We start from the raw sequence: 12,708 nt of genomic DNA, 5'->3' as shown, positions 1-12,708 counted from the left end.
CACAATCTGATTTTAACCAACTTCTTCAATTTCATCGGGGACTATTTCCCTTCAAATATTTCACAGTAGTCAGTTTCCCAACATTACCTGCCCTTTCACGGCTTGGAGTTCCCCTTCTGGCCATCACCCTCTCCACTTGCTGAAATTGTACTTATCCTTCCAGGCTGGGTTCAGGTGCCCTCCCCCAATCCTACAGCATGCACTTTACCATTTTTATTTCTCCAGTCTGTTTTCATAGCACCTTGTATACTTTACTTTTGCATTATATCGATTTGTATACATTCCTCTTCTCCCTTACTAGATTAGAAATTCCTTGAGTATTCCCTTCAGAACTCAGATCGTTTATAGCAAATGGCGCTTAAATAATACTGAATATTGAATGAGAAGGCCTGTAAGGAGTCAGAAGACCATTCAAATCCAGCCTAAATGGGGTGACCATCTGACCTCTATGGGCCTTAACTTCCTCACCTGTAAAATTACGAGTTTGAACTAGATGATTTGAGGTGTCTTCCATCTAAGTCATTTAACTTCGGTTTCCTCATCTGTAAGATTAGGCGGTTGTTCTAAATATTTGGTCTCTGGGATCCTGTAAAGCTCAAGCATCAAAACAAATAGGGGTAGGAAAAGCAGCTGATTTGGAGCTGTGTGGCCTTGGGTAAGTCAGTCTCTCTGGGTCTGTTTCCTCAGTAGAAAAAAGCGTGGTCAGGATACTAGAAGACTTAAAGTTCCTTCTCATATGATCTAGAAATCTATGACATTAGAAAAGGAGGCAGGGAAGACAATCTAAGGAAGCTCCAGTCACACTCTCTCCAGAGAGAGAATGAAGACGAAATGGAGGAAGAAAGATTTCAAGTCCTCTCCATCTTTAAAAAGCCATGAGAAAGGAAAATGTGACGCAGCAGGAAAAAGCAGTGTTAGATTGACGGGAGGTTGGGGAGTTCTACGCACAGAGTGGGGAGAAAATGGTTTTCTCCAAACTCAAACCCCGCCTTTCACTGAATCAGTGCCCCCCTGGCTAGGAGAAAACATCTATCCTCTGCTGGGCGCTGGTCTATTCCAGCCGCAGCAGTTCCAGAGCTTTGACCTTAGGGGCGGCTACCCCAGCCTTAGAGCTCTAGCTACAGCGGCAGCTGGGAAGAAAGGGGCGGAGTTAGTCGGATGCCCAGCCCACTGCCGCACTGCCAAGTGACGCCAGTGGAGAGAAAGCTAAACGAAAGCCCAGCCTGCTCTCCTCCTCTGGCGCAGATTTCTTTGTGGAGTCCGCGGCGTTGAGGAACCAGCACTCTTCTCGAGCCATGGCAAGTACCTTTTCCTTTGGCTTTCTCCTTGAGCACGGCTCCCCTCCTTTTTCCCCATGCCCTCTCTGCGCTTTCCCAACCCCGAGCATCTTTTCTTCCTGCCTGCTGCGCTAACCCAGGCTTTCCCCGAAAATTTAAAAAACGAGAGATCTGGGCAAAGCTGCTTGGCATACGTTGAGCGAAGCAGAAGGGGCAGGCGTCGGATTAGATGAAAAAGGTCCAGGGGATGGAGACGAGGGAAGCGTCGCCATCAGCCTCTGCGGGGTTGTGACGCGATGGCACCTGAACCTGGGCGAAGCAGAACGGGCAGGCGTCAGATTAGATGAAAAAGGTCCAGGGGATGGAGACGAGGGAATTGTCGCCACCAGCCCCCGCGGGGTTGTGACGTGACGACACCTAAGCCCGGGCGAAGCAGCAGGGGCAGCCGTCATATTAGATGAAAAAGGTCCAGGGGATGGAGACGAAGGAAGTGTCGCCATTAGCCCCCGCGGGGTTGTGACGTGACGACACCTAAGCCTGGGCTTGGATGCCAGGCCTGCATGAAGGGCAGGCAGAGACGGGTGTTACCCTTCCTGACCCCCAGTTTACTAAAAGAGATCTGGGAACCCCTTTTAGTGATCTGTAGCTGTTGTGTTTAGGTGTGTGCAAAGGCCTTTGTCTGAGAGCTGCAGGTACAGCTCGTGTTCGGTTCACAAACGGATGCTCTAAAATAGCGTTCTCTGTTTGTTAAAAGGTTGCGCACAACAAAGATGGCAACCTCGGGTAGAATTTAGGTCTTAGCTCATCCTCAGGGCCCGAGATTTGTCATGCAAAGCAATGCTTCTGATTGGTGGCCTCCTCCACCGTGCCTTTCGGAGTTTAACTCTTTCTGGACCGTCATGGTCTATATTGGGGTAGGATATCTAGGACTGCTTCGCATCTGCGAAGAGCAGTGTAAATTTTGGCCGGAAAAAAAAAATCAATTTGGAAGCCCGAGCGGGGGGAGGGGGTTCAGAACTTTCTGTAGTTCGGTGAGAGACTGTGTGATTTGCAAAAGCATCAGGCAGACCCAGTGCTTTTGAAAGGCCTTGCCCGAGTGCAAAAAAGTAATTAAATTCAACCAGTCCATAATATACTATTTCACCTCAGATATTAGCTCCTTCTCATGTTTTTCAGATATTAGCCTAAGTATTTTCTCCCTTGTTTAATTTTCCTGGGACCCTTTGCCTGGATCTCTCCTTTACCACATTTTCCTCTCATACTGTGTCTACAGTTGAACATGTTATATATCTCCTTGAGGACAGAGACCATTCTGCGTTTTGTTTTTGAACTGCTATCTTCCACCAGGAGGCAGCCACGAAGATTCTTCCAGTAGCTATTACAAGATAACAAATTATCTTAGCCATCCATTTTGGATTCCTTTTCTCTATCTCTGCTGGCTTGTCTATAATGCTCCCTTCAAGGCTCTGACCTGGGGAACTTTTTTTTCATCAAGGGTTCTTAACTTGGGGTATATTTGCTCAAAAAAATTGATGACTATTTATAATTAGTTTCCTTTGTAATACTATGTATTTTATTAAACATTCTAAAGAGCCGGTAGGCTTCACGAGATTGCTAAAGGGATACATCACCTCCCCTCCCCCAAATAAAAAAAAAGAATAATCCCTATATACTCTTACTTGGTGACCCTTACTTTGTGCCTCCTACTGTTTATGTTTTAATCGTCATATCAATCTTATGAAGGGTTTTTTTGAAGTATTGTTTATGAACTCACCCCCTTTTTTCCTCCAATCTAAGAGTTATGGTGAACTGAATTTCCTTAGCAACCTGGGGAAGCTGGACTGATTTCTAAGCTCTGGGTTTGTTTTTCCTCTTCTTAAATAATTATTTTTATTGCTACATTTTGTTTTAACTTCCACTGACCCAAACAAGTATTCAAATATATGAACAAGAACCAAAGAAAGATAGTAAGAGAAAAAGCATAATCAAGAACAAAAATTGAAATAACTAGTGAAAAAAACAAAACCCAAATACATTGAATAAAGACACAGGAAAGCGATTGTGAATGATGTTCTTTTGGTAGTGCTTTGCTCACTCAGTATTGCGCAATAAATATATATGCATAGTTCTTTGCAGTCATTCTACTTAGCCTTTCTTACAGTGAAATGACATTCCATTAATTTCATATCGCAGCTTAGCCATTTCTCAATTCTTGGGAAAATCATTTTTTTTTTTAAATTTTGCTACTACACATAGTGTTACCATGAATATTTTTGTACAGATGTGTTTAATCTTCCTATCACTATTCTTCTTAGTTGAATTGTCAGTTAAAAAGAATTTATTAAGCATTTACTATGTGCCAGGCACTATGCTAATCACTGGGAATACAGATACAAGCAAAAAGAGCCCTGCCCCCAAGGAGCTTATATTCTAATGTGGAAGACCACACATAAAAAGAAGCTGAAAACGGGTAAAGAGAGAAGGTGGGGGGAAGGCATGATGGAGAAACCCAGAGGAGTCCAGCCTGATGGAAATGAAGAGATGCCTGGATTGGGCACCTTCCTTAAATGGAAATTCTGGGAGGAGCCCTCTAAACTGAAGGAGGCTCCAAGGTCTGACGGAACTTTCAAAGTATATATTCCAGGGCCAAAGCGATTTTCAAAGATAAAAAGATTTCTGAGGCATAGCAGAGAAGGCCAGAGTTGTGCAGTTTGGTGGGGGTGAAGGGGTGGGGTGAGGGGGTAGGGGGTTAAGTTACACCTTAGGGTGTAAACCTTATTAAGTGGGATTATTGGGTCAGAGGATAGGAATCTTTTTGTGTGGGCTTAATTTTTGATGGAGACTTGGAAAACTTCCACTAAGAAAATAGGATTTCACAGCACTTGAAGGGACAAGATGAAGAATTGTTATATGCTTTACGGTAGCTGATTGCTGGTTTCTGCAGGGTCATTGATGCCGGTCTCTGGCGTCCAATGGCTGACAGTTCTGAATCTCCGGATGGTACCCCAGGCAAACAATTTTGGATACCAGTCATGTAGATAAAGCTGGTCCCCATCTTGAGGTTATTTTCAGTAGTGCCATTAGTTGTGCTTTCAGGGAATATCCCTCTTTATTATGCTTACATCATAACTTACATACATACACACTTTATTACTGTCTTACATCATTTACAGAGAATTCAAGGAGGAGGTCAAGTGTCATTTGGATAAAGCTTGTATTTTTTTTAAGGTACATTATTCCATTTTTTTACACAGGCATCAACTCAAAATGTCAAGGAACCTGAAGCATGTGAAAGGACAATTGTGGTTTCCAATGTTCCTGTTGGAAATTCTAATGAGGCAGACATGGCGGATATTCTGAAGAGTTATTTCCAGAAGGCTGATAACGAAGGTGGAGAAGTAGAAAGTGTAACATATCCAACAAAAATCAAAGGAGTTGCATTTGTGACATTCAAGGAAATAAAAGGTATTTCAAGATTTGTTTCTTCCAAATTAAAAAAAAAATTATTTACAACAAAATGAGAAATCCATTGAAATGCCTCAGTGAATTTCGTAAGTCACTGATAACTTTCCTCTTTGATATAATTGCTTAAATTTGGTCAAAGAGAATATCAAAGAAATGTGATTCAATCTAGGAGATGGAGAACAAAAATGTTTAACCAGGCAATGGAAACTCCAGGTAAGTGAGGAGATAATAAGACAGGACCTAGTTACTTCTGATAAATTCATGTCACCAGGTTCTTACGAGCTGCATGATAGGATACAGAAATAACCTGCTGCTAGTGATCTTTAAAAATTCTTGGGAGTCCTACGGGTTTGTGTGTATGACAAGTTCAACATAACTTGGAACAACAGGATATAGTAGCAGTAAAATGACACTGGAATAAACCACCTTAATTTATAAAAGCAAAATGTTCAGCATGAAGTTAATAGTCCTAATTAATTCTGCCCTGGACAGACCCAATATGTCAGGTATGGATGCCCCATATAAGGAATTTGAACCCAGGTCCTCTGTTTCTAAATCCAGTACTATTTGGATAGTACTGCATTGCCTTCTGTACTTATCCACACAGCCATGAATAAGCTTTCATCCCATCTCCCAAGGACATTTAGAACAACTTTCTAAATAATCTTTCATCCTCAAGTCTCATCCCACTCCCTTATTCCAACTAACTATTAAAAATGATTTTCCTAAAGAGCTGACCCAAACCTGTCACTGTTCTGCTCAATAACTTCATTGTCTCACAAGCTCCCTGAAGGCAGCGACTGCCTTTCGCCTCTTTTTGTATCCCCACTGTGCTTAGCACAGTGCCTAGCACATAGTAGGCACTTAATATATGTTGATTAATTGATTGATTCAATGGATTTTTATTTTCTCTAGGCCCAAATCTAAACTCCTCTTTTTGGCATTTATAATCCTGTCCCAATCTGCCTTTCCAAATTTATGACACATTATTCTCCACACACACTCTATGGTACAGTCAGATTGACCTTTTCTGTCTGTATCTCTTTCTCATTGTTTTCCCTATGCTTGGAATTCACTCCTTCCTAAACTTCATGTCTTAAAATCCTTACTTTCCTTTAAGACCCAGCTCAAGTGACAACCTTCTACAGGAAGCCTTTACCCTCTGCCCCAAACACCTTAAATCTATTTTTTTTAATATACGTGTATATGCATATATTGTCGCCACTGGCAGAATGTAAGCTTATTATGGTCAGAGGCTGTTATGTTTTTGTCATTGTATCTCACCTGCCTGGCATTACACCTGGCACATCGCATGTGCTTAACAAATGTACATTAATTGATTATAACCCCTTTTCAATTCTGAGATCCTGTGATTTTATGAAATAAAGATAGCTTTTAATTTGGGATAGAAAGATATACTTCAGTTTATTCTTTAGTTTATTCATAAGTTTATTCTTTAAAGCAAGATCTTCCCCATGGAACATGCTTTTGGAAGTGAGACTACAAGTTCTACAAAATTGCTAGAAGTAATGAACGTTTAGTTTAGGTGTTTACTTTTGAGGGAAAAATTGAAAACTGGCAAAACAGGTGAGAGAATCTATCTATTTTTTCCTACTTAGGTGTTGAGAATGCCCTTAAAAAGAAGAAACACTGTCTATCAGAGGAGGGGCTACTTCCAACTTGTCTTACTGTATCTCATTTTAGTGAAAACGTGAGTATGTGCCTTGTGCTAAGCATATTCCTGAAATTCCATTCCCTCCATGAAGTCTTTCATAGTGTGGACAAATCCACAACAAAAACTCTTCTTTCCCCTCAAGCCCTCCCTTCTTTCATACCTCCACAGTCCTGTCCAGAACACCACCATGTTCCCAGCCATCCAGTCTCGCAAACTTTGCTTCATTCCTGCCTCCTTTCTTGCACTCGCTCCATATATCTAATGTATTCCTAAGTCTCATCATTTCTACCTTCATAGTATTTCTCATATATCCCCCTTCTCTCCACTAATACAGCCACCATCCTGGTACAGTTGTTTATCCCCTCCTGGCTATTATTGCAATAATCTACTTATTATTCTACCTGCCTTAAATCTCTCATTCCAGTCTACTCTGTTTTCAGCTAAAGTGCAGGTTGGACCGTGTTCTTCCTTCACCCCCTGGACTCAATAAACTCCAATGGCTCCTTTTACTTTTAGGATCAAATATAAAATCCTTTGTTTGGTATTTAAAGCTCTTCACAACCTTGCCCTTTCCTGCCTTTCTAGTATTACACTTTACTTGCTTTCTTGTACTCTACAGGGTGTCCCTAAAGTCTGGACACATGGGCAATGTGGAGTTATTGCCACGAGTTCACATGAATCTTGTGAAGCGCATCAACCCTTGCATCACAAATGATGGAAATCATATTGAAGATGTTATTTGTTAATATTCCAATTAAATAAAATGTTGAAAATTTCATTCATTTCTTGAAAATATGCATTTTTGCCTATGTGTCCAGACTTTAGGAACACCCTATACAATGCAGTGAACCCTGGCCTTGTTCCTCACTCACAACACTCTGTATCCCAATTCTCTGTGTTTTCATTTGCTGATCCCATGCTTGGAATAGTTTCACTCCCCATCTCCATCCACATACTGGCTTCCGTGGTTTTCTTCAAGACTCAGCTCAGATCCTGCCTTTTGCAGGAGACCTTTCCAGGTTCCCCAGTACCACCTCCTTCTCCTACACTGGTAGTACCTTTCCACTGATACTATCTTCTAGCTACTCTCTTTATCTTGTATGTACATAGTTTGTTTGCGTGTTGTCTCCTCCATTTGAATGGGAGCTCCCTGAGGGCAAGGATGAGGATGTGCCTTTTGTCGCATCCCCTGCACTAAGCATGGTGCCAGGCACATGTAAAGTGCTTAATAAATGTTTTTTGATTGACTGACTGACAATTCACACAGCCCAAATTCATATCAGGGGAAAAGTTTATACAGAATACAAATTTTCAGTCTTTAGAAATTTGGTTTAAATTTCTGAGATTGTCATATGTGTTTTCCATTTATATCAGTTAATTAAAATATGTAAATATTTGGGTGGGGGGAAGAAGACTGCTTCTGGCATAAGGTGATGATTTGGAAAAAGCTCAGAGGATATGGATAAATACAAGGAAGGGGCTTTGAGCAAGAATTCTGTGAGCAAGAGCATAGGGGGAATTAGGGAAAACAGAATCTTCAAAGGCAACTTGATTTAAAAAATGGATTCAGAATTTTGGCCTTGGCATGCAATGTGATAGGAGATTAGAAGCAGGAAAGGAGACAAGAATGTGATTGCATTACTTTGGATGAAAGATAATTAAGGCCTAGACTACCAAGTCTATAGAGATAAGAAGGAAAAGTTGCACTTTGAATACAGCTCTTTTGAATACTTCTATTTCAATTTCTTTCCTTTCAAATTTTAGGTCATTGATTGTATTTTTGTTCACCTTGATTTATCCGTTTTTGGAAAGGAAGTTGTTCTGGAAAATCTGGTGACAGAACTTAAGGAGAAAATTCCATCCTTGAAATTCTACCTTGTGGAAACTAATGGAAAGGTCATTGTTAAAGGGTCATTTTTAGCAATCAAGAGGCTAAAGGAAGTTCTGTTGTTACGGGCCAGTTCTCTTCATGGAAACAACGCAAATTGTGTCAGTCTGAGAAAAAGGAAGAAGAAGATAAACTCTCCAGAATGGAGCACAGCTGTGTCGTCTGTCCAGCCTGCAATGCCCAAAACTACCAGAAATGAACAGATAATTGTGCTTGATACAGATGTATTTAAATACATGAAGCATGGTAACCAAATGTATGAAAAGATTTTAAAAGACTTTAATGTCATTAGTGAAGAGATAGATAAAGATGAAATCACCACAATATGTTTAAGAAGTTCTCAGACCGATTCTAATTCTGATCACTTGGAAAAAGTAAAGGAATTAATTGAGGCTTTTTCATACACACTTTCCCTTGATCTTCGAAAAGAGATATTATCTTTTGAGGGAAAGGATGCAAATGAGAGGGAGCAGATTTTGGCGGCATGCCAAGTGTTGAAGCCACAGTATCCCCAGGTTCTGTTTGAGGTTAATTCTAAGCAAATTGACATCATAGGGAATGCTAGTGATACTTACCAATTCAAAAAACTTGTCATGAAGTCTGCAGGGAAAAAAGGGAACTTCGGAAACCACAATGATGCTAGCTAAAATGTGTAAGGACTCTCAAATTTTTCCACATAACCAGTAATTTCTTAGGAAAAGATAGATTTAAATCTATCCTTTAGAACATCTAGATGACCATCATTATGCTTCTGTCAGTGTCATAAACATGTAGAAAAATATAGATTACTTCTAAATAGAATGCTAACACAAACCATGCTAGATTGAAACTTAAAGATATTTTAAAGTCAGTTCACAATTAATTAACAAATATCCACTGTGGTAAGACTGCTTGATATTTGAACTTTATTTGTAATTTTGGGCATGCTACTCTTCTTCAGTTTTTTCCCCAAAGACTTTTTTTTTAGAAAAATAATTTCTATTGAAATCTTTTGTTTTTATATTGCTTACATTTCTTCCTTTATCCCTCTTGTTGTCTGCTCCCAGAGAGCCATCCTTGTGACAAAGAGAAAAAAGTTAAAGAGGATGAGAAAAAAAAATCAGCAAAACCAGTGAACATATTGGAAAAATATGACATTGAACACATTATTTCAAACATATGACAACCACCACCTCAGCCCTTCTCTCTAAAGGAACGACTGGTGAGGTGTCCTCTCATATTTTTTCATTGGTGACAAGTTTCATCATTACAATTTCTCAACATTCAGTTTTAATTATTTTGTGATTGTTCTTTCTATTTACGTGTTGTTCTTTGTGTTTGTTGTTTTTCTGGTTCTGTTTGTTTCACTTTGCATCAATTCATGTAAGTCTCTCCGTGATTCTCTGTAGTCATTACGTTCATAATTTTTTGATAGCACACTAATATTCCATTTATATATTCCAGATTTGTTTATCCATTTTGCTAATGCTTGTTCCTAGTTCTTTGTTGTAATAAAAAAGTGCTGATATAGATATTTTGATGTATATAGATAGTCTTTTATGTCAATGGCCTTACCCCAAAGGTCTTAAGCAAAAAGTGGTTATCTTGCAGTTGCTATGTACAATTTGGCAGAAAAGGAAAGTACTTTTGTTTAATTTCTTATTGTTTGATAAAGTTGTTAAAGATGAAGGATTTGAAATAGAAAGATTATTGAGAAGTTGTTTCCCTCTAATGAGCCCTCTTCTCTTGCCTGTGGGACCTTCTAAAAAACCCTTTATTTGGTTTGTAAAGTTCTCTACCTTCCTAACTTCCCAGTTTCCTTACTTCCTAGCACCCTTCCTCTCCACCCCCGCCACATACTCCATGATCCAGTGACATTAGCCTTGCTCTTCCTTGAATAAGGCACTCTTCTTAGCAGTCCTTTTTGTGGTAGCCAAGAATTGGAAATCAAGGAGATGCCCATCAATTGGGGAAAGGCTAAACAAATTGTGATATATGAATGTAATGGAATAGTGTTGTGCTATAAGAAATGAGGAGCAAATGGACTTCATAAGAACCTGGAGCACAACCAGGAGAACTTTGAACACAACCACAGACACATTGCTTCTGTGATGACTAACTTTGACAGACTTGGCTCTTCTCAACAATGCAAGGTTCTAAGACAGCTGCGAAAGACTCATGATGGAAAAGACTATCCACATCCAGAGAAAGAATTACCGAGTCTGAATGCAGATTGAAGCAGACTATTTGCTCTCTTTATTTTATTTTATTTTTGGTTTTGATACGTCTTTCTCGTGGTACATTTCATTGGTTATAGTTCTTCTTTACAATTTGATTATTGGGAAAAGAAGTGTAATGTGAAGGTGTATATAGAACCTGTATCAGATTACTTGCTGTCTTGGGGGGAGGGAGGGGGGAGGAGAGGGAGGGGGAGAAAATTTGGAGCTCAAAAACTTGTGGAACTGAGTGTTGTAAACTAAAAAAAAAATAAATTGATTAATTTAAAAAAAAAAAAACTCTTCTTCCAGTGGTAGGAATTTTCACTAGCTTTCCCCCATGCCTGTAACTCTTCCCCTTTTCTCACATCTTCCTCCCAGCTTCCATGATTTCCTTCAAGTTTCAGCTGAAATCCTATTTTTTGCAAGAAGCCTTTCCCAGCCCCTCTTAATGCTAGTGCCTTCCCTCTGTGGCTTGTCTCCAATTTATCCCATGTGTGTATTGTTTGTACATAGTTCTATGCGTGTTCTCTCCCCACTAGATTGTAGCTCCTAGGGAGGAGGGACTATTTTTTACCTTTCTTTTTGTATCCCCAGTGCTTTGCACAGTGCCTGTAGGAGCTACTTATTGATTGACTGACAGATAAGTCTTTGAGAGCTTACAGATGTGAAAGTTAATAAACAAATGAAAGAAAATAGGTACTTTAATGAACCACTGGTGGAACTTCCAGCCATTCTGGAAAATTTGGAACTATGTTCCAAAAGGTACTAAATTGGGCATACTCTTTTATCCAGTGATACAATTACTAGGCACATAACCCTAAAGAGATCAAAGAAAGAAGGAAAGGACCCATATGTACAAAATTTTTGTTTTGTAGTGGCAAAGAACTAGAAACTAAGGGGCTGCCCATCAACTGGGGAATGGCTGAACAAATTACATAATATGCATGTAATGAAATACAACTATGCCAAGAGGACTGAAGAGATGGACTCACAAAAACCTGGGGAGAGTTGTGTGAACTGATGCAGAATAAAGTGAATAGAACATAGAAAACAATTTATACAACAACAACATAACAAAGATGAACAATTTTGAAAGTCTTAAGTCTGATAAATGCAATGACCAATCATGATTCCGGAAGAACTATGCTATTTGTCTTCTGACAAAGGGGTGAGATATTCATTTTTGGACATGGCCATTTTGGAAATTTGTTTTGCTTGACTTCATATTGTTATAAGGTTTTTGTTTTTCTCTTTTAAGTTGGTTGAGGGTGTGTGGAAGGGAGAGAAAATAAATGATTCTTAGTTGAAAAATAAAATTTAAAAATGAATTCAAAAAAAGAATAAAATAATTATATTTTATTTTTGATTATGCATTCTTTAAGAATGAAAATCAGCTAGAAATAAGATTAATATGAGTGGCTTTTCTTTCTAGAAGTAATCAAGCCATTTCTCCACAAATTTTGTCTAATGCACTGAAAGATACCTCCCCCAAGGCAAAGAACAGATTGGAAAAATTATTTTTTGGAGAGGTGAGAAATAAATAAGCAGTTGTCTTTTGCCAATGCAGGATTTTTCTCCTCTAAATTTTAATTCTGAGCTAATTTTAGGTAAGGTGGGAATTCCTTGGGAAGACTAGTTGTTTGATAAGTCCTTGTGTTTATGTAACTGATCACATAGGAAACAGCTATGAAAGTATTCATTTGAATTATTTTAAATAAGAGAAAAGCATATTCTGCTTTTTTCCTTTTCTCTAAAATCTCAACTAGTATATCAGATTTCTTTTAAGAATTATATTTTAGTTTGTTATAAATGGATAAAAACCTTTCAATTTCCGGAATGCTACATCCATTAAAGTTTGAATGAGGCATTTTTAGGTTGAATGAGGCATTTTTAGGTTAAAGTGGTCTATTTCATCTTTTAATATAAGCTAGAAGTTACATATGACTAGGTCAAGAAATATTTGACAGAGCTGTGGAAAGGTTTATCTTTGTTAATATGGTTATTCTTCAGGGGCAGCTGGGTGGCACAGTAAGTGGAGCACAGCCCTGGAGTCAGGGGGACCTGAGTTCAGGTCTGGCCTCAGAACACTTGACACACTTGCTGGTTGTATGACCTTGGGCAAGTCGCTTGGCCCCAGTTGCACTGCCTTCCCTCCTCGGAAAAGAAAAAAAGAAATAGAAAAAAGTGGAAAAAATATAGTTATTC

The 12,708-nt window shown here is 39.2% G+C and overlaps 1 protein-coding gene across 1 annotated transcript; it reads left to right on the top strand.

The window, feature by feature from the left end:
- Positions 1 to 1,138: 1,138 nt before the first annotated feature.
- On the top strand, positions 1,139 to 10,001 carry RBM43 (RNA binding motif protein 43). The gene is made up of 4 exons (XM_036745782.1): positions 1,139 to 1,298; positions 4,532 to 4,742; positions 6,362 to 6,453; positions 8,182 to 10,001. Exons 1-4 carry the CDS (start codon positions 1,296 to 1,298, stop codon positions 8,950 to 8,952), a joined length of 1,077 nt encoding a protein of 358 aa, XP_036601677.1. The 5' UTR covers positions 1,139 to 1,295; the 3' UTR covers positions 8,953 to 10,001.
- The last annotated feature ends 2,707 nt before the right edge of the window (positions 10,002 to 12,708 follow it).

This window comes from Trichosurus vulpecula, chromosome 2 (assembly GCF_011100635.1).
Source record: "Trichosurus vulpecula isolate mTriVul1 chromosome 2, mTriVul1.pri, whole genome shotgun sequence".
Taxonomy (NCBI): domain Eukaryota; kingdom Metazoa; phylum Chordata; class Mammalia; order Diprotodontia; family Phalangeridae; genus Trichosurus; species Trichosurus vulpecula.
The sequence above is the reverse complement of the archived record's forward strand: the minus strand, read 5'-3'. Positions and strand labels throughout refer to the sequence as shown.

Excerpts from the sequence above, each read along its gene's own strand:
- RBM43 (XM_036745782.1), top strand. Across the intron at positions 4,743-6,361 it reads GACATTCAAGGAAATAAAAG|GTGTTGAGAATGCCCTTAAA; the intron begins GTATTTCAAGAT and ends TTTCCTACTTAG. Across the intron at positions 6,454-8,181 it reads TATCTCATTTTAGTGAAAAC|GTCATTGATTGTATTTTTGT; the intron begins GTGAGTATGTGC and ends TTCAAATTTTAG.